Source organism: Cricetulus griseus, chromosome 7 (assembly GCF_003668045.3).
Source record: "Cricetulus griseus strain 17A/GY chromosome 7, alternate assembly CriGri-PICRH-1.0, whole genome shotgun sequence".
NCBI lineage: Eukaryota > Metazoa > Chordata > Mammalia > Rodentia > Cricetidae > Cricetulus > Cricetulus griseus.
Window position 1 is genome coordinate 97,214,470 of NC_048600.1, and position 20,750 is coordinate 97,235,219.

Genomic DNA, 20,750 nt, shown 5'->3' on the forward strand with positions numbered 1-20,750 from the left:
TAAATGTTAGCTTTGTCCAAGGAAGAATAAGACTGAAAACAGTGAGAGTCAAGACCAAACATTAAAAAGAAGAAAAGAGGGCCCACATCTCCCAGTCCTAGGTAAAGGAGCAAGGACTTTGGAGTCAGACTGGCCTGGGTTTGAATCCTGGTCTTGGTGCTCATAGCTCTGAGATCTGGGCACATTATTACATGAACTTTCAAGATTGATTTTTCTCATTTGTAAAATAGCAGTAATAACTTATAGGGACACCAGACTTTTAAATGCACATAAAATTCCTGTCTGGTGGTTTATGTCTAGTAACTAATAACCTATTATAATTTGTCAGTGAAAGCTGTAAGGCAAGCCATGGCAGGGACTGATTGTAATTAATCTGTTATCTAAGAACTTGACAAAGTTTATTCTCAACAAATTTTACTTCTAGGTAGCTTGATTAGGAGCTAAGGTGTCAAGGTAAAAACATACCCTGCATAGGTTCAGCATAACTGTGCTTATTGCACCTTGCCAGGAAAGGGAAAACACTACATGACACAATGACAGAATCAAACAGGAGAGTAGTGCACCTTGGCGGATGTCCCCTTCATGTGTATTGGGTTTATGTGTGTGCTCTTGCATCTTGATAGATGCTGAAAAGGGTGCCAGGGAAAACAGCTGTAAAGCCGTCAAAAGGCCGTCAGGATCCAGAGCTCCTGTGTTCCGTCACCCAGTTCAAAAATCAGGTCTTAATTCTGCACCGATGTAGACCTGCATTTGCAAAGGGACTCCGGCCGTCCCCAGCAGCAGTGCCAAGAAGCCCACAGTGCTTGAATTCCGCAGCATGCCGCCGGGGCGCGCCGCTCGTGCCCGAGGGCTCTGGAGTCACGTGGACGCTCGGCCCCGCCCCGTCATCGGCCCCGGCTTGGTGGGGCGGTGTCTGCCCCGGAAGTGCCTGTCTTCGGCTGACAGCTGCTGGCACGGCGGCGGCCCGAGCAAGATGGCGCTGCGGCCGGGAGCCGGAGCCAGCGGCGCGCGGGGGGCGGGCGCGGGGCCCGGCGGGGCAGGCAGGTGGGTCGGCGGGGCGGGCGGGGCACGGGACCCGCAGGTTGGTCGGCGGGATGGGCAGGTGGGGCCGGGCTCAGGGGCGGCGGTTGCGGGGCGCAGGCGTCCTGGGGACCCGCGGGGTGTGCGCTCCTGTGCAGGCGCCGCCGCCGCACCTGTCGCGGGGCCTCGAGAGCCGGTGTTTCCCTGCCAGGCTTTCTGGGCTTGAGCTACTTACTGTTGGGACGAAGGCTGTGACAATCTGGTCACAAAGCTGGAGGAACCGTTTTGAGAGTGCCTGTAGAGTATTATTGTCTTTCATAAAGCGTCCTGTCCTGTCCTTTTTCTTCACGTACAAATAGGAAAATCTGAAAACCTTTGAATTAGTAATTGTCTTGAGATAGAGCTTGTCTTGTAGATTAACTCAGCACTTGTCTGTCTCCTTTTTAAAACGACGTTTTGAAACAAAGAATTCGCCGAGCAAATGCGGTATGCTCTTCTTACAACAAAAGCTTCCAGACTTTATTGAGCTCTTGAAAAAAAAAAATCTGCCCTTTGTTATAGTTCAGATAATTATTAGTCTGTGCTTCCTGTATCCAAAATGGCAAAGGGGCATTTGTAACTTAAGTTTATTATTATTTAGCGAAATGTTTGATCCAGAAAGTCTGCATCCCATTTCTATCATGACATGACTCAGTCTAAGTTTGTTTAATTAGCTTGCATATACAGCACACACATTCCGAGGTAAAATTAGCTTTTCATTTTTAAATATCCCAAGTTATCTTTGGAAATCAAAGTGTTTGGAGGGTTTTTTTTTTCCACGTGTATTTTAATTTTGGAGTCACTTACACTCCAAACGTGTAAAAGACTTTAAAGTTACCACCTCTTACAAGTGCATATATGTGATATACATACACACATGTGCGCTAGGAAATAGCAGTCACTTGAATAAACTCAACTGTATGTGACTGGGCTTTCCGCTTCCTCCATATCTTTGTTTTGCTTCCTCCTTTGTTTTTGTTACCGTTTCATTAGGGTTTTTCGTTAGTTCTTAGTATAAATCGTTTTTGCCTGCAGAATATGAATATATACATGATGACAATTCCTAAAATGTTCCTAAATGGCATTAGTCTAATCAAATGTATGATTAATAGTGGGACCAGTTCTAGGGATTTTGAAAGAATTGTATATTTTAGGCGCAAATGTTTTTGTTTTGTTTTTTTTTATTTAAAAAAGAAAAGAAAAGGAAGAACCACAGATACAGAAAGTTAAGTGCGCCCCTGGGTCTGGTTTATAGTACTTTAACATCACTGGTCTAACCAGGTGTGCTAGTACACACCTATGACACCAGCTCTAAGGAGTGCAGGCAAGAGACTCAGGAGTCCAAAGACATCCTTAGCTACACGGAGAGTTTAAGGTCATCCTGAGCACCCTGAGATCCTGTTTTAGGGAAAAGAACAAGGACAACAAATGTGTCCGAGCCAACCCAACAGGTACCAAATAGGGGAGAGAAAAGTGGTTACAATGGTCCTTTGAAAGGCATGTGTTGTTACATTTATTAGATACTTTCTTAGGCTGAAAAAAACTGTATACTCAGGAGTATTTTGGTTTGGGGAAAGCAATGCTAAGGGCTAAAGTTATCTGATAAGAAACTAACATAGTAGCATAGTATACTTAAACAAAAACAAAAAGTAGCACACTCTCGATCTCAGCTTTCAGTTGGAAAAAATTACAAACTAGAACTGATTTTGTAGCCTTTCTTCTGCCTTAGATACTATTTCTTGAGTGCTTTCTTTTAGCTACTTAGTTTTCTAAAAGGCTAGTCAAAGGCAGCCACTTGCAACAATGGCTTTTGACCAATATGCTGGACTCTTCTAGAGTGAATACATAAGACATACAAATGACAAAATTTGCTTTTGACCAAGTAAAGCAGCAGAGTTGAAAAAATCTGGATGAGTCTAGTGACCCTGCTTGTGGTCATTAAATGCCTCTGTGTGTGTGTGTGTGTGTGTGTGTGTGTGTGTGTGTGTGTGTGTGTGTGTGTAAAGTACTATTTTGAAAATGTTCTTTGTTTTTGAGACAGTGTCTTGTTAATTTAATTCAGGCTGGTCTTGAACTCAACATAGAGCCTAGGGTAACATCAAACTTGTGTCTACCTCAATCTCACTGGTGCTGGGATTGTGGGTGACACCACACTGAGCTAAGCATTATTATTCTTGATGTTCTAATGGGTTCAAAAGACTCAGTGGTCAGGTCGTGCACAAGTAACCTTAGTGCCCTTTGTCTCCCTGCTCTCTCATCAGCTTTGTGAGTGCTTTGTGTCTCCATCTTCTGCACTTTCTTGCCTATTCTGGCATATTTTTTTAATATAAATATTTGTGGATTCCTCCAAAATGGGCGGTAGTGAAGCTGATTTTCAGCTGCACCCAGCAAGGCGGGAGGAAGAAAAAGGAATGGAGATTGTCGTGTGAGGATTGGGGGGGTGGGGGGTAGCAAGCACTATAGGAGCAACAAACACATCTGCATTGCCAGATAGGCTGCTATTGGATGCAAAGAAGAGTTTCATGAGATGGAAGGAAAGGTTTGCCAAATCAGAGAAGGCCATGAGGGTAAACTAAGGTGAACTCTGACTTCCAGAGGAATCATGCCCTTTTAAGCCCAGCTGTACAGCCGTGCATCTTCTGACAGGCTCTTTACTGAATGGCCATTAGAAGATGCCTATAGTAGGTAATTACCAATACGGAGTCAGGTAGAAATATAAGGGTATTTAATAGGGAAAAGCCTTACTTACAGAGCGAACCAGCCAGCCGGTGGTAGTCTGTACAGCAAGAAGCAAAGAGAAACCGAAAACGCAGTCCCCCTACTCACTCTGACCACGCCCTCACAAGCCCTCAGGTACTCTTGTAGCCAGCCCCTAAGAAGGCGTGGCTACAGCTTCCCCTACAGATGCCTTTCACCAGTGCTGTATTAGATGTCTTAGAAACCAGAACTTAGAAGACCCATTGAGAAGACTGTATTTAAGAGTCCAGGACTGAGACATGAAAGCTGGTAGCAAGTGTGGGTTGGTAGCAAAGGCTCATAACAAGCAGAGCTCCAGGTCGAAGACTTGGCAGCTCAGGTAGTGTTTGTCCCTTCAAGTCAAATTCTTGGAAGCTTTGCTGTCATTCACTCCCTATACCCCACCCCATTCCTGTCCTTCCCTCAAGCTTTGCTGTCATATTAGCACTTTACTTAACTGCTTGTCTAGCCACTCTTAAAATTAGTTGTCAGGGCCTGGCTGGGGGTGGGATTGGGGCTTGCTGCCAAGCCTCATGACCTCAGTTCAATCCCATGGTACAAGGACTGACTCCCCAGAGTTGACCTTCACATGAACACCCGCCCCTCGAGACACACACACACACACACACACACACACACACACACACACACACACACACACTATGTAATGAAGAAGAATGTTAGGGGGCTGGAGACATGGCTATGTTGTGAGCACTTGTTGCTCTTCCAGAAGACCTGAATTTTATTCCCAGGGCTCACATGGGGGAGGAGGCTTATAACTGCCTATAACTTCTGCTTCAGGGGATCTGATGCCCTCTTCTGGCCTCCTCAGGTATCCACACACAGAATCACACATGAAAAGAAAAATACTTTAGTCTAGTTATCTAAATATTTCAGTCATAAAAATACAGGAGTCACTAAGCAACTTTGGATTGTTAAATTTTTACTAGAATAGGTCATGTTTATCAATATAGCTGCATTGTTGTTACGTGTGCTTAATTTTTCAAGTAGCTTTTATTTATAATATGTATTCTTTTAAAATCATTTTTTAGATTTATTAATGTGTGTGGATTTTTGCCTATATGTGTGTACCACACACATACCTGGTGCCCCCAGAGGTCAAAAGAAGGTGACAAATCCCCTGGAAATGTAGTTATAGGTGACTGTGAGCCACCATGTGGGTCCTGGGAAATGAGCCCAAGGTCTTCCACAAGAGCAGCTTACTAACCGTCTCTCCCACCCTGTGATACATCCTCTATCTTGTCTCTGTGGTCACCTTAGTGGGGACATTGACAAACGTTGGGTCCTCTGTCCTCACTTGACAGAGGGGAAAGTAGACAGGTAGGGTAATAGGAGGACTGAAACTGGATAAAAGAGAATACAATTTACTCAAAGTTTTTACTGAGCTGCTCTGCCATACTGGTGATTCGAATTTTTATGGCAGGTTTGCAAGGTCTTGATGGGTTGACTACTTATCTGCATCCTTTCTACTAAGTTTACCCATCTTGGTGTGTGAGTGAAGACCAGACATGATGACCAGAGCATTCCTTTAACACAAACATCTCATCTAGTGCAAGAGCCTAGCATGGCGGCAAACATCTATAGTCCTAGTTACTCAGGAGATGAGACAGAAGGATCCCTAGTGCCTAGAAGTTCCATCTTAACAGACAGATGCAAACCAGTTAACACACAGCTCAGCTATTATTGCCTCTTATATACCATTAAGAAAGAGTGCTCACTCTTGAGGCCTGCTGGTTAGCAGCAAGAGTCACTCAGTAACCCAGCCCCTCTACAGAAGCCGTAAGTAACATAAAGCCAGATGGATGTCCAAGGACGTTTAGAATGATAAACCACCTTTCAGTTAAAAGGAAACAAAACAAAATAAAACACTAAACTGCTTTAGAACCATGAACTCTAAAGTTGATTTTCAGACTTCTTCCTGGAAGTGGGAGGACCAGTGTAGTAAAACAAAACAAAAATGCAAAGGCTCCTGAATTTGACATAGAGTTCCCGGGTGCTCCCTAAGTTATACAGAAACTCTCAAGTCTTTGATTCTGAAATTGAGAGACTTTCCCAGTCAAGAGTTTTCCTTTCTTGGTCTGGAGAGTTGGTGCAGTAGTTATCAGCACTAGCTGCTCTTGCAGAAGACTCAGGTTTGATTCCTGGCACCCGCATGTTGGCTTGTAAACAGTTGTAAGGCCAGTGTACAGGATTTGACACCCTCTTCTGGCCTTTGTGGGCACTGCTTGCTTGTATTGTGTAGACATACATGCAGCCCAAAACACCCCTACACATAAAGTGATTTATTTTAATTAAAAAAAAGTCTTGATTTTGTCCTCTTTCCAGCCTCAGCAAATGGACTAGTAGTTCCTCAAAGCAGATCCCACATGATCCTTGGTCCCATTCCTTCAAGAACCTTGTTTTCCAGGCGGTAAGGATCTTGTGTCCATCCTCCCAGACCTTTCTCCCTGCCGATGCTTCTTTTCACCGCAAGACCATCAATCCCAAGGCACCGGCTTTTTTCTTAATCTTCATCTGTACAGGCTTTGCTGCAGCAGTAGACAGCTGGCAGCTACTTTCTTGAACTCTGTCCTTAGTTCTGAGCTGCTCCCTTGCCTCTCAGTGTCCACTCTCCTCAGTTTCCTGTGTAAGACTCCAAGGTTGCCCGTGGTGTCACCTTGATACTTGTGCCTACTTCCTTGCTTATGTTATGCATTTTGTGCTTTTTTTTTAAAAAAAAAATCTTTATTTAAAGGATTATCTGGATCGCTGGATTTTTCTAGCTCTTTCTCCAAGACAGGGTTTCTCTTGTCGCTCTGGCTGTACTGGAACTTTGCTCTGTCGACCAGGCTGTCCTCAAGAACTCACAGAGTTCTCAGATCTCAGAGAGATCCGCCTGCCTCTGCCTCTTGAGTACTGGGATTAAAGGTGTGCGCCCCTCCCACAGCTGGAGTTTCTAACTGCCTAGTGGGTTGCTCCTCGAGGTCTCTTCCCCAGCACCTTTCCCCCCAGGCCTATACACCGGGCTCCCATGTCCTTGCAGTGGTCCCAGCTCAGCATCCCCTTCAGCGTTCTCTACCTTCCCACTGCTGTCCCACACCCTGGCAGCTACCAAGTTCTCTTGAGTCTTCCTTAATGTCTTTTGTCTACTTCCTTTCCATCCCTCCTACCTTATTTATCACTCTTTTTAAATCACTCATTAGGAACATTGTGGTAGTTTCTTGGCCAGTTCTTTTTACTTCAAGTCTTTCCATATGCTGTCATTAAAGTAACCTCCCAAAAGTACACTTTGTGACATGTTGTTCTGCCTCTCAAAATGTCTGATGGCAGAAAGGCCATATCCAAACCACAGTGACATACCACTTCATGTCCTTTTGGGTAACTGTGTTTATATAATGTATATATGGGACAGACAGATGGGTCTGTGGTAAAGAGTACTGGCAGCATTTCCAAAGGTATGATGTTTGATTCCCAGGACTCACATGATGGTTCACAATCATCTGTGACTCTAGCTTTCCAGAGAATCAAACTCCCTCCTCTTGTCTTTGCAGGCACCAGGTGTGCATGTAGTGCCTAGACATACATGCAGGCAAGAGACCTGTATACTACACACACACACACACACACACACACACACACACACACACACACACAGGTGTTGTGTGGGATGTGAAAACAGAGTCCTGTGCATTGCTGCTAGGAATGTGAACTGGTACAGTCACCATGGGAAACAGAATTATATGACCTAGCAGTTTCACTGATGGGTACATATAAAAAAGAAAGGAAGGATGACTCAGACACTCACTCACACAGCAGTGTTTATAGCAGTATTGTTCACATCAGCCAAAAGGTAGAAGGAACCCAAGCATCCATGTAGAGATGGGAAGATAAACAGTATGCTGTGCACATTGAGTTGGATCAAAGTTGTGGGAGGGACTGAGAAGTTAATGCATGCTATAGTGTGGATGAACCTGGAGCAAGTTTACCTAAGTGAAATAATCCAGATATTCCTGGTTCTAGTTAATACTTAGACTTGGAATAGATAAATTTACAAGTGATAAAAAGTAGAATAGTGGGGCTGGGGTGTGGTGGTTTATCGTTAATGGCACCAGAGTTTCTGTTTGTGCTGAAGGAAAAATTCAGGACATGGACAGTGGTAGTAATGGTTTAAACATTGTGATGTCCTCATTATCACTGAATTGTATACTTGAAATTATTCAAATGGTAACATTTTGCAATACATATATACATACACATATAATATATGCATAATATATATTACATATATTGTGCATATATATTATATATACATACCAGCTTCTGACAGAATTTTCAAAATAAAAAATAAACATTTTAAAGACCAGCTGTGGGGCTGGAGAGATGGCTCAGAGGTTAAGAGCGCCAACTGCTCTTCCAGAGGTCCTGAGTTCAATTCCCAGCAGCCACATGGTGGCTCACAACCATCTGCTATGAGATCTGGTGCCCTCTGCTGGTGTGCAGATATACACAGAAGCAGGATGTTGTATACATAATAAATAAATAAAATCTTTAAAAAAAAAAAGACCTATAGCTGGGCATAGTGGCTCATGCTTGTAGTTCTAACACTGAGGAGATGGAGGCAGGAGGATTGTTGTGAGTTCAAGGCCAACCTGGACTACATAGTTCTAGGCTAACCTAGGCTATAACATGAGACCTGTGAGACCCTACCCTATTTAAAGAATAAAAAGAAATATATATATTTCTTCCTTTTTTTTGAGATATCTCACTGTGTAGCCTTGGCTTGCCTTGAACTCTCCACCTCTCAACTGCTGGGAGAAAAGGTATGCATCACAAGACTTAAGATCCATCCATCCATCCTTACTTACTTACTTCCTCCGTTGGGGACTGAGCCCAAGGCCTTGCATAGGCTATGCTAGTGTCCTACCCCTGAGTTGCACTCTGGCAATCTTGTTGTTTTAAACCATATATTTAGCCACAGATCATCTTTTTTAATGATTTATTTTTTCTTATTTTATATACATTGGTGTTTGCCTGCATGTTTATCTGTGTGAGGGTGTCAGATCTTGGAGTTACAGTTTTTAGCCACCATGTGGGTGCTGGAAATTGAATCCTGGTCCTCTGAAAGAGCAGTCAGTGCTCCTAACCGCGGAGCCATCTCTTCAGTCCCCACAGATCATCTTGATTGATGTCCTGCATCTCCAACCTCAGAACTTTTGCCAAAAGTGTATATTGTACAACTCTTCTTCCCTTCCCAGAATTGGCAAGCTTAAAGCCAATTCTGCAGATCCTCCCAAGGTATAGCCTAAAAATTAACCTTGCACTTCTGAGCTCTTAGTATTTGTTATCTTGCTTAAAATAGTACACTTCCCCTGCTGTGTAATTATTTGCCTGCACCTGTGCATTCAAGATTGCAAGCTGTTTCAGTCCTTCCATATAGTAGATGCTCATTAAATGTTCCCTGAATGGACATGAATCCAGCCCTCTCATTTCATGGATGGAGAATTTTGAATCCAGGGAGGTCACAAGGTGACAGAGCCAGGAATAGTGTCATGGCCTTCTGTTTTCTATTTTACCCCTCCAAAAAAAGTTCCCTCCACATTAGCAAGCTGAAACTTCATATCATAGGAAATGTAGTCTTTATTTTTATTTTATTTTATTTTATCTTTTGGCTTTTTGAGACAGGGTTTCTCTTTGTAGCTCTGGCTGTCCTGGCACTTGCTCTGTAGACCAGGCCAGCCTCAAACTCACAGAGATCCACCTGCTTCTGCCTCCCGAGTGCTGGGATTAAAGGCATGCGCCACCACCACCTGACTGAAATTTTGTATTTATTAATATTAATAATTCCGGGGGCTAGAAAAATGACTCAGCAGTTAAGAACATTTGCTGCTCTTGCAAAGAACCCGGATTTAGTTCCCAGCATGCACGTGGCAACTCACAACTAAACTCCAGTTCTAGGGGATCCAATACCCTCTTCTGGGTCTATGTGTATTGCACTTGTGCAATGAAAAGGCAAGCATGCAGGCAAAGAACGCACATAAAAATTTTTAAATATACTAAGAAATCAGCATTGTACTGCTGACCTGATAGCGGGCTCTATCTGGTTCTTTCATTCATGTCTGAAATCTTATATACTAATGTATTTGTATTCCTGTTTCAGCTTCATGTTTCCTGTTGCAGGTGGGATGAGACCCCCTCAAGGTACGTAAAAGCTTACATTTCTCTGTCAGTACTGGAATGGAACCCAGGGTCTCACACACTCTGGGTAGCACTCTGCCCCTAACCCACATCCTCAGTCCCACACTGAAGTTGTCACCCCCTGTTTCTGAATTAAATGGATAAGTAAAAGATAAATTATATTGCTGTCCAATGAAGTAAATTTATCCTATAGTCTTAACTCTGTATGACACCTTCTCCCAAAATTTCTTTTAAAAATGCTTGATTTGGGGAGTGAAAGGATCACTCCTCATGTTTCCCAAACTTACTTGTCCATTATATCAGTAGGTTATTATTTAACCTCAGAGATAAAGGAAAACTTTTCAGGGCACGAATATTAAGGACAAGTGATGACACTGAAACAAGCTTTAATTCCCATGTCTTCCTATTTGGTCTTCTTCCGCCTTCTTTGTGTCAGAGGGCAGGAGCTGTTACCTTGTGCTTCCCAGTGTCTCCAGCACCCTGCCTACTTGTGTGGTAGATTCCATGTGATATTTGTTGAGTGAATAAACAAACCTCTTTAGTATCTTGTATGTGCTTTTCCTGTGTGTCATGGTCTTACTATAATGATGCACATAAAAGAGATCTGATATCCTGATTTAAAAGTCTTCAAGTCTCAAGCTAGTGCTAAGGAACATCTTTAATCCCAGGACTTGGGAAGTGGAGGTAAGCCAGTCTCTTAAATTTGAGGCCAGCCAGGGTACATAGTGAGGCCTTGGAGGGGCTCGGGGAGGGAGAGAGAAACAGAGACAGAGACAGAGAGACTGAGAGATAGAGAAAGGGGGGAGAAGAAAAGAAGGAAGGAAGGAAGAAGGAAGGAAAGTTTGTCTCAGCCAGCTATGGGAGCATATGCCTATAATTCTAGCAATTGAGAGACTGAGGCTGGGTTGTGAATTTGAACCAGTCTGGACTATATATATAGCAAGACCCTATCTCAATAAAAAAATAAAAATAAAAGGATTTGAGTCTCAGTTTTATCCCTGGAAATGTCTCTATTCAGTAGACAGTTCTTGTCTGTAGAACTGGAGCCCACCAGTATCAATTCTAGCCATACCTTGAAGGCACCCGGAGTTGGGAGATAAAATTTTGACCCATTCTGCTATAGACAAGAATCGAGGGAAGAATTTACCTATACTTGTCTTGCTTCTTTCTGCTCCCTTCTGCCGTTTCATCAGCTCCCCCTCTATTCCCCTCAGCCTCCATCTGCTATTGAAAAGTGTCCCTTCTCACAAAGCCAGTGCTGGTTGGCTATGGTGGACTCACTGGGGAAACAGAAACTCCTAGGTCACCAGGAGAGAGGAAAGATAAAGGGCGCTTAGAGCAGGTGGGAATTAGCTCACTCTGACTTTTTCTCCTATCAGTGGGAGAGGTTGAGTTCAGGCCAATTTTCCAAGGGTCAGTTGTATTCTTTTCATTGTGTGCCTGTGTATATGTTTCCTAAGCTAGCTTTGCTCAGGTGTCCTAGATTTACATCAAATGGTCTAAGGTACTGTGTCCACAGAGTTGTGTTTACTGTCATGTATGGTTCGTTGCTTGGCATCTTTTTACTTTTTGAGGTAAAAATCCACATACGGAACAAAGAAAGTGAACCAGAAAAAGATCTCAAGGATGGCCTGATAATTTTTAATTCTAGAATCAGGATTTTTTTCAAACATTGTGTGTATGTATGTGCACGCAAATGCATGTGAATGTATACTTGTGTACCACATATGTGTTGGAGCCCATGAAGGTCAAAAGAATTGTCATTTTCCCTGGAACTGGAGTTACAGGTGGTTGTGAGCCACCATGTGGGTGCTGGGAATTGAACCCAGGTCCTCTGTCAAGAGCAGCACGTGCTCTTAACTGATGAGCCATCCTCTCCAGTCCCTGAAATTTTGAATTGTTTTGGAGGGGTGTTTTGTTGCTTTTAGTGATTAAAAAAATTGTTCCTGTGGTGTTAGGTAAGCTATTGATTTTGTATTGGGCTGCATTTATGACTGTCCTCATATCAGCTGCATGCAGCCCACAGGTTGGACATGCCTGCTGGAAGCAATGAGATTGCAGGGTGTGGTTAAATGCAAAGTTAGAGTGTAATTTGTGTTCAAGCTATATTTTTATTCACTGTTATGAACAAGCCATATGGAACTGTTCCTTATATATGGTAGACAGTTACTGTTTCTAAACCCCAAAGGGCTATGCATTTGTTCATCTCTGCTCTTGGGACTATTTCTCTGGGGAAGTTTTAGAGATACCAGTGTACATGGTACTTTCCCCATGGTTTTCCTGTCCTTGTGTCACGTATGCTTCACACAGCAATGACTGTTCTGTGTAAATGTTCATGTGAGAGAGGGGAAGAAGAATAACATTTCTTTGACATAAAAAGCATTAAATGGCTTTGCAGATGAGAAGTGAAGTTGCAGAACAAAGTTAAGAAAAACCAGGAGTGCTGCAACTCCAGCACTCAAGAAGTTAGAGGCCAGCCTGGCTATACAGTGAGTTCTAGAGAGAGAGTCCCAGAGACAGACATAAAAGCATACAAACATACAAGCGTGCAGAGTGAGCAAAGACTCAAGGTACCATGGGTAGTACATAGTGCATTCATTTGGCTTCCAGAGTTCATAATTTTAAGTGTTATATAATAGAGGACCCCAGAACTTTACAAAATAAGCTTTTTGTTATTTTGCAGTGTGCCTATGAATCAGGAATCTGAGAGCAGCTTTGCTGGGTGGTTCTGGCTCAGAGCATCTTGTGAGTTGCAGTAAATCCATCAGGCAGAACTGCAGTCATCTGAAGGTTTTATGGAGTGGAAAGATCTGCTTCCAAGATGGCTCATTCAAGGTGGCAGACTCATGCTGCCTGTTTAGAGGAGGCCCCAGATCTCCACATGTGCTTCCTGTGATGCAGCAGTGGCTTCCCCTAGAACACATAGTTTAAGAAAGCAGGAAGGAAGCTAATGACTAGCCTTAGGAGCCAAGGTGTGGTGGCACGCACCTGTGATTACAGCTTTGGGAGATGGAGGCAGGAAGATCAGGCTAGCCCTTCAGTCATATCAGATCTTGTCTCAAAAAGAACTAGGCTGGGAGTTATCACCACAGTATCCTGTTAGCTGTACGAGTTTAACATGGGAAGAAATGATACAAGTTTATGAATACCAGGCGGCAGGAATCAGCTGGGGCCCACAGTGAAAACTGAATACTGTATTTAGGCCAAGTCATTAATTTCATATCCACATTTCAAGTCCTGCAGAGCCAGTATTATTACTTTCACTTTCTACAGACCATATAATACCATTCCTCGTGTTGTGGTGACCCAACCCTAAAATTAATTTTGTTGCTGCTTCATAACTGTAATTTTGGTACTGTTATGAATCCTAATGTGAATATCTGTGTTTTCTGATGGTTTTAGCTAACCCCTGTGAAAGGGTAGTTCCCATCCCCCCAAAGGGGTCTGGACCCACAAGTTGAGAACCACTGACTTAACAGATGGAATTCTATAGCTTGCCCAAGATCACATAGCTAAATAGATGATGGAATTCTCATTCAAGCCTGTCTCATCAGGACTGTATGCATTCTCCATTGTACTGTGCAACTTTTCAATTAGCAAGTCCTCTGGGTGTTGTGGTTTCAAGGAAATAAACCTTAGAACATGTTGATTTTAATAAAGTCTTGGTGTTTTCCAGCAGGCCTCATGCCAATGCAGCAGCAAGGATTTCCTATGGTCTCTGTCATGCAGCCCAATATGCAAAGCATGATGGGAATGAATTACAGCTCTCAAATGTCCCAAGGACCCATTGCAATGCAGGTACTTGCTTCTTAGTTGATTGTTTATAAAGTTCTTGTTTGCTGTTAGGCATCTGTATGTCAAGAGCTGTGGCTTTAAGAGCTCAGTGTTATGTTTAGAAATAATTTGCATCTTATGAAGTTTTATCTATCTATCTATCATCTATCTACTTTTCAAGGCAGGGTCTCTATGTAGCTCTGCCTGTCCTATAACTCACTCTGTAGACCAGGCTGGCCTCGAACTCAAGAAATCTGCCTGTCTGTGCTCACAGGTGCTAGAATTAAAGTTGTACACCATCACTGCCCAGAATTATGGAGTTTTATTATATCTGGGTTTTTTTTCCTTTGCTTTGGCCTTCGGAATAGGTGGAATTATAGGTGTATGCTACAGTGCAGTTCAAACTCAAAGACTCACACAAGCAAGTGACTGTCTCAGTTTCTTTTCTATTGCTGTGATAAAACACTGTGACGAAGGCAACTTATAAAAGACAGAGTTTATTAGGGGCTTACAGCTTCAGAAGGTGAGTCCATGATGATCATGGTGGGGAGCAGGCAGCAGGCAGGAAGGCAGGCAGGCAGGCAGGCGAGGCACTGGAGCAGTATCTGATAGGTCACATCCTTATCCACAAATGAGAGGCAAAGAAAAAAAGCTAACTGGGAATGGTGCTGGGTCTTGAAGAATCAAAGCCCATCCCTATGACACACCTCTTCCAACAAGGCCATACCTCCTAATCCTTCCCAAATAGTTCCACCAACTGGGGACTAAGCATGCAAATATATGAGCCTATGGGGGCCATTCTTATTCAAACCACCACAGTAACTGTTCAAAATAAATGTGAGTTATTGGAATTAGTAGAATAGACAATGGAGCTATATGTTCTTTATTTCTTTCTGGAACTATATTTTTTATGAACTAAGAATTAAAAGCTGAAGTAGAAAAACCTTGGTAGGGAACTCAAAATTATAAAAAGTGACACAGTAGATTTAAGCAATTTTAGAATTGAAAAAAATATACTAACCAGAAGACTTGTATGGGTGGTTTAACTGGAGTTAGAAATGGCTAAGGAAAGAATTAGTGAGTTTGAGAGGTCAGAAGAAGCTGTTTTAGTTGAAGACGAAATAAGAAGAGAATGTGTGAGAGGAGCTATGGAGCTGGCTTAGCAACGAAAGTGCTTGATGGCAAGAATGAGGGTGATATTTGGACCTCAGAAGCTCATTTAAATATGCCCAGTAGGCATGGTGCCCTGCATATAAAACTAGGCCTACATGGTGGAGACAGAGGATCCCCAGAACAAGCCAGCTAGGAAAACTAGCTGTATCAGTGAGCACTGGGTTTGAATGAGAGACCATGCCTCAATAAATAGGTGGAAAAGTAATTGAGGATTGTTCTAGGCATCAACCTGGGCCTCCATCTGCATGCTCACCCAGGTACATGAGCGCATGTGTGCATGTGCGCGCACACACACACACACACACACCAGAAAAAGAAGTGTGTAAGAGAGTTCGATGATATGAGAGAAGACCTAATAGGTGTACTGTTGGAATCCTAGAAAGAAAGGGAAATGAAAATAAATGCGAAGTGATAGCTGAGACATCTTCTGGGTTGTTGATGATGCTATCGGGAGCAAGTGTTCCCACTTCCAAGACAGTAGAAACAGTGGTCTCTAGTAGGCTTCAGGAGCTGCCACAGTTCAGAAGGGAAGCTGTCCGGAGAAACTTCTACTCAGGGAATAATTGCCGTAATTGTTACTCTAAGTTTAATGTTAGAACTTGTGAGTGGATATTGTGCTGAGGGATTCTTATTTCTGGATGCTTCAGCTAAGTGTATATTATTGTATTGAGAGTAATTTACTGTTGATTAAATCTATGTTGCTTGTAAAAGTTTAGGCTATTATGACTTGATATGAATATTAAAATATTATCTTTTGTTAGGTTTTATTTATTTTATATGTATGAATGTTTTGCCTGCTTTTATATTTTTGGACCATGTGTGTGCCTGGAGCCAATCAAGGTCAGAAGAGTTTATCCAATCCCATAGAGTTACAGGTAGTTCAAGATACTATGTAGCTCCTGGGAATCAAACCCTGGTCCTCTGTAAGAGCAGCAAGTGCTCTTAACTGCTGATTCATTTCTCCACCTCCAGATTTTTATTATGTTATAAATCTGAGGATCAAGTTCAGTCTTACGAGTGGAATGACTACCATATGCCAGGGTCTTCACTGATACTGGGAAAAGAGATGCATACATATGCTATGACACCTTTCCTCAAAGCATGTGTACTTCTGAGCACACTGGCATGTAACCCTGTGTTTCCATGAAACATGAGGGAGTTTACACCAGTGGTGTCCTCTGACACTAACAGGAATATGCAGCCTATGTTGCTTTAATCTTTAATACTAAATTAAATTAGTATTTAATTTAATAAGAATGTATTATATATCTTACTAGTAAAAATGCTATGAAATAACTTTTGCAAAGTTTGTTAATAATTAAAAAGAAAACCCATATATTATTTAATCTGTTGCCTGTTGTTTCTTCTAGGCAGGAATACCAATGGGACCAATGCCAGCAGCAGGCATGCCTTTCCTGGGGCAGCCACCATTTCTGGGCATGCGTCCTCCAGGCCCACAATACACTCCAGACATGCAGAAGCAGTTTGCTGAAGAGCAACAGTAAGAGATGCCCAGGATCCAGGGATAGCACAGTTGCAGCTATTCTATAGATTATCAAATGTTCTGCACTTTGAAGCTGAAAAAGATACATTGTCTTTAGGACACTTTAAAAACGGGTTTGTTTGTTGGCTCATTTTGAGACAGGGACCTTTAAATACTTTTGTAAGAAGTTTAGAGCTAACTGAGTAGCCTGGCACTTAATTTATAAGCCCAACCTCTTGGGAGGCTGAGATAGAAGTAGTGTGAATTTAAAGCCAGGGGGGGCAATATAACAAGAGTCTGTCTCAGACAAAACAAAACAAAAATACAGAATAAAATACTTTCTGTTCTAAGAGGAACCTGAAATGAAGCGGTTTGTCAGCACAGGTTACAAAGTTACCAACAAACTTAGTTGTCTGGCTGGCCCCCTGCTCCTCAGAGCATGGCTCTTGCTCCTGGAGACTGGCCTTCCTTCCCAAACGAATTCCCTGTATATTTGGTTGGTTTTTTGTCTTTTTTGTTGTTTTGATTTCTGGAGTCAGAGTAACAAAAAAGGCCCAGGGTGGCTTTGAATTTGCAGTCTTTGTGCCCAAGCCTCCCAAATGCTGGGATTATAGGTTCTCGCTTCTACACCCAGCTTCCTAAATTGGTTGTTGTTGCTGCTGCTGTTTGATGGTACAGCACTAGCTGCTAGGCAAGTGCTGTGCCACAGAGCCTGCATTTTACTTTCTTATATGCAGAACAAAGCATGCTTTTTATGTTCATCTGCCTCCCTGGTATTCGTGACTGCTCAGCGTACCAAGACTGTTTCCTCTACTGCTGGAAATCTAGGGGTGGAGTAGGGTTCGTGTTCTCTGCCAATTAAAGAATTAAAAACAGGAAAGAAATAAAACTGGAGATTCATGGAGTCCCAGAGGAGCCATCATATGGTATCTTGGGGATCAGGTCCCCTCTTGGGTCTCTTAGTCTCATTGATAATACAATTTAAGAATGGACACAAAAGGAATTTGAGGACAAAGAACAGATTCAGACAGACGCTTATGGGCAGTTTATTAGCTTAAAAGGAAAACTCCAGGGCAGGAAAACTGTAACTCTCACAGCTGCCTAAAAGGGGAGGATAGGAAGGTCAGCCACATGGCAGAGCTAGGGAACCTTAGAACAGAGTTAGGAAGTCCCAAGCATTAGGAGTTTAAGAGCACACTTAGGCTCTGGCCAGCATCCAGAAGGGAAAAAAAAGAAAGAAAAGAAAAAAGGAACAGAAAAGAAGAAAAAGAAATAATTACACTTTTGTGAGTCAGGTCCCAGCAAAGTGGCTACCACATAGGGACTGTACCAGGGTGAAGGGATTCTGGGAACGAAAGGCATTTTTTAAATTGATAATTAGAAAATATTTTAAAATTAAATATAATTACACAGCTGAGCAGTGATGGCACATACCTTTAATCCCAGAATTCAGGAGGCAGAGGCAGGAGGATCTCTGTGAATTCGAGGCCAGCCTGGTCTACAAAACTACACAGAGAAACCCTGTCTTGAAAAATCCTATATATATATTTACACTACCCACCCCTTCCTTTCCTCCCTTGAAGTCTTCCCATATATTCCCTCCCCTTGTTCTCTCTCTCTCTCAAATCTATGGCCTCTTAAGTACAACCTACTTAGCCCATATTATTTTACTTGTAGGTGTATAATTTCAAGGTTGACCATTTGGTGTTAGATAACCAACTGAGGGGTTCTTTCCTAAGGTGAACCTGCCTACCTGGGGTGGTTCCCTAGCCAGATCCTTGGCCTTGCCCCATTGGGTTAACCTTTCAGGGAGGGGACAAAGGCATGTCTCCACCTAGAGGTGGATTTCCCTCTTTACACATGCAACTATCTCAATTTTAGGATGCTGTCTGGCCCCGGGTTTCATACTCAGCTCTACCACCACCAAGAAAACAGACAAACAAACAAAACCTTTCTTTGTCTTGCAAGTTCAGTAAGAAACAAAAACATACATGTAAAATTAAGTGAATCATTCTATAGATTCATTTAAAATATTTTAGAGCTAGTATTCAGAAGAAACAGATTGTTGTAAGAGAATTACATATAATTAAGAATGAAGATTATCATTTTAGAACTGCAAGTGGGTATTGCTGAAGCTGATAGTAAAAGTCTGAATGGAACCATTACTACTTGAAGCTGAATGTTGATATAATTGTTTTCCCTTCAGAAAACGATTTGAACAGCAACAAAAACTCTTAGAGGAAGAAAGGAAAAGACGTCAGTTTGAAGAGCAAAAACAAAAGCTCAGACTTTTGAGTAGCGTGAAACCCAAGGTGATGTATGCACGCCCACCTAGCATGCATGTGTGCCCTGCACATGCCTCCTCTCACACAGGCACCAGCCCAAGCTGAGGCTGCAGTGGATTTCTTTACATCATGGTTTACCCCAGGCCTAAAGGGAAGGGTTTTTCTTTGTCTATACAGATAGATGTGATATTGTTGGGGAAAACAGGAATCAGCCATTGTCTTCTCAACTCTCTTTTTTAACCACCATGCTGGTAATCTTTTTCTTGGGAAGCATTGGTCATAATAGGATGGTAGGAAGTGTATTTGTCAGGTTCCTCATAAAACATTTAGCTTCTCATAGCCCTGTCCTATAGTATTTGAGAATGAACCTTTTAAAGTTATTATATTCTGTAGAATGTCAGAAGTAATAGTGAGAATATTGTACTAAAGCCTTTCCTGTATTCTCGCACTTGAGAGTCAAAAGCAAGAGAATGGCTGTGGGTTTGAGGCCAGTCTGGGACACAGTAAACTCTAAAACCTTGTCTCAAAAATAAAAAACAAAGAGAAAAGGATATCAGAAATAGGTCTCTGTGTGTTAGTTTGAGAAGGGAAGAGCGTGGAAGACAAGGGAAAAACTAAACACAGGTTTCTATCTTGCAGACAGGAGAGAAGAACAGAGACGATGCTTTGGAAGCCATAAAAGGAAACTTAGATGGATTTTCCAGAGATGCTAAGATGCACCCTACTCCAGCATCACACCCCAAGAAACCAGGTAGTTTTCATTTTAAGAAACACACAAAAAAGTCTTTTCTTGGAAGTTGGTTGATCATCTCCCCATATTCAGTTGGTCTCTGTATGTGAAGGTCAGTGCTGAGTTTTTCCTTCAAGCTTAATTCAGATTTGAACATTTTAAAATGAAAGGTATCTGACCCAGTTAACAGCTAAGCTGGAGGTTAAAGTCCTTAGTCCTCTACTTACCATCACTTTAATAACTCCCCAGAAAATTTGTATAGTGAGTGTACTGATATTAGGAAAGTCTTGTGCACAGTGGTGGTGGCGCCCGCCTTTAATCCCAGTATTCTTGAGGCCGAAGTAGGAGGCTCTCTGTGTTTGAAGCCAGTCTGGTCTGCCAGGAGAGACCCTGACTTAACAAAAGAAAAAAGGAAGTCTGTTGACTCAAAGAAATGTAGTGAGTTTACTAGTCTATCTTCTTTATTATGAATGTGTATTCTTATGAGCTAGGCCAGGTTTCGTTGTTCATATGACAAAATTTAGAAATTCCCAAAATGTCCCATTTTTAAATAGTCATGGCTATAATACTGCTTAGGAAAGCTCAGTTTCTTCAGTAAATTTCTTTGTAGTTTTTAATCATGAGGTAATCAAATAAAATTGCCTTTTAGAGAAGCAGGGTAAAGAAGAGGGTGGGTTTTTTATGTTTTGTTGTCATTTTAAATACTTAGTAATTGAAATTGTTTGCAAAATGTTTTCTCATCTCTTTGAAATTAAATATTTTCACATTTTGTTATCAGCTAATTTAAATAATATTATACTATTAATGGACAAACCATTTTTATAAATCATTCATCAAATCAAAAAGTACTATATTCTGCTAGAAAATACATCAAATTTTATCTTAAATCCTTGTGCCTTAGTATCTCTTATAAGTTAGAATCAGGAAAAAAAAATTAAGGTGTGCGCCACCACCACCTGGCCAATTCCTTTTTTTAAGTATTTATTTTTATTTATGTGTGTCTGTGTGTTGTATCCACCAAGGGCACCCTGCCTGGAGTTACAAGATGTTGTGAAACTGATATGGGTGCCAGGAACCATACTCCAGGTCCTCTGGAAGAGCATTAAGTGCTCTTAACCACTGAGCCATCTCTCCAGCCTGTTATTAATTCTTGATCCTGTTTATTTCACTGATTAGATTATGTACCTTGATTCCTATTACCAAAATCATGCCCAAAGTAAAGTATACACTAAAATTGGAAGGAGAATAGATACTATCAATCGTTTTGAGATAAGGAAAAGTATATCTAGAACTGAAATTATGTATAAGCCATACA

The 20,750-nt window shown here is 42.0% G+C and overlaps 1 protein-coding gene across 12 annotated transcripts in view; it reads left to right on the plus strand.

Moving 5' to 3' along the window:
* The first annotated feature begins 944 nt into the window (after positions 1–944).
* The window catches only part of Synrg (synergin gamma), an 82,157-nt gene continuing 62,351 nt past the window's right edge, over positions 945–20,750 (plus strand). For 6 of the 12 annotated variants that reach the window (XM_027426424.1, XM_027426429.1, XM_027426426.1 and 3 more), the window contains exons 1-6: positions 959–1,044; positions 9,953–9,993; positions 13,667–13,788; positions 16,308–16,438; positions 18,627–18,732; positions 19,345–19,456. In XM_027426424.1, the coding sequence (XP_027282225.1) occupies positions 974–1,044; positions 9,953–9,993; positions 13,667–13,788; positions 16,308–16,438; positions 18,627–18,732; positions 19,345–19,456 (583 nt within the window). In that variant the 5' untranslated portion in view covers positions 959–973. Of the gene's footprint in view, positions 1,045–6,167; positions 6,227–9,952; positions 9,994–12,665; positions 12,736–13,666; positions 13,789–16,307; positions 16,439–18,626; positions 18,733–19,344; positions 19,457–20,750 lie in introns of those variants that run through there. The other 6 variants (XM_027426425.2, XM_027426431.2, XM_027426433.2 and 3 more) reach the window with 4 other exon arrangements.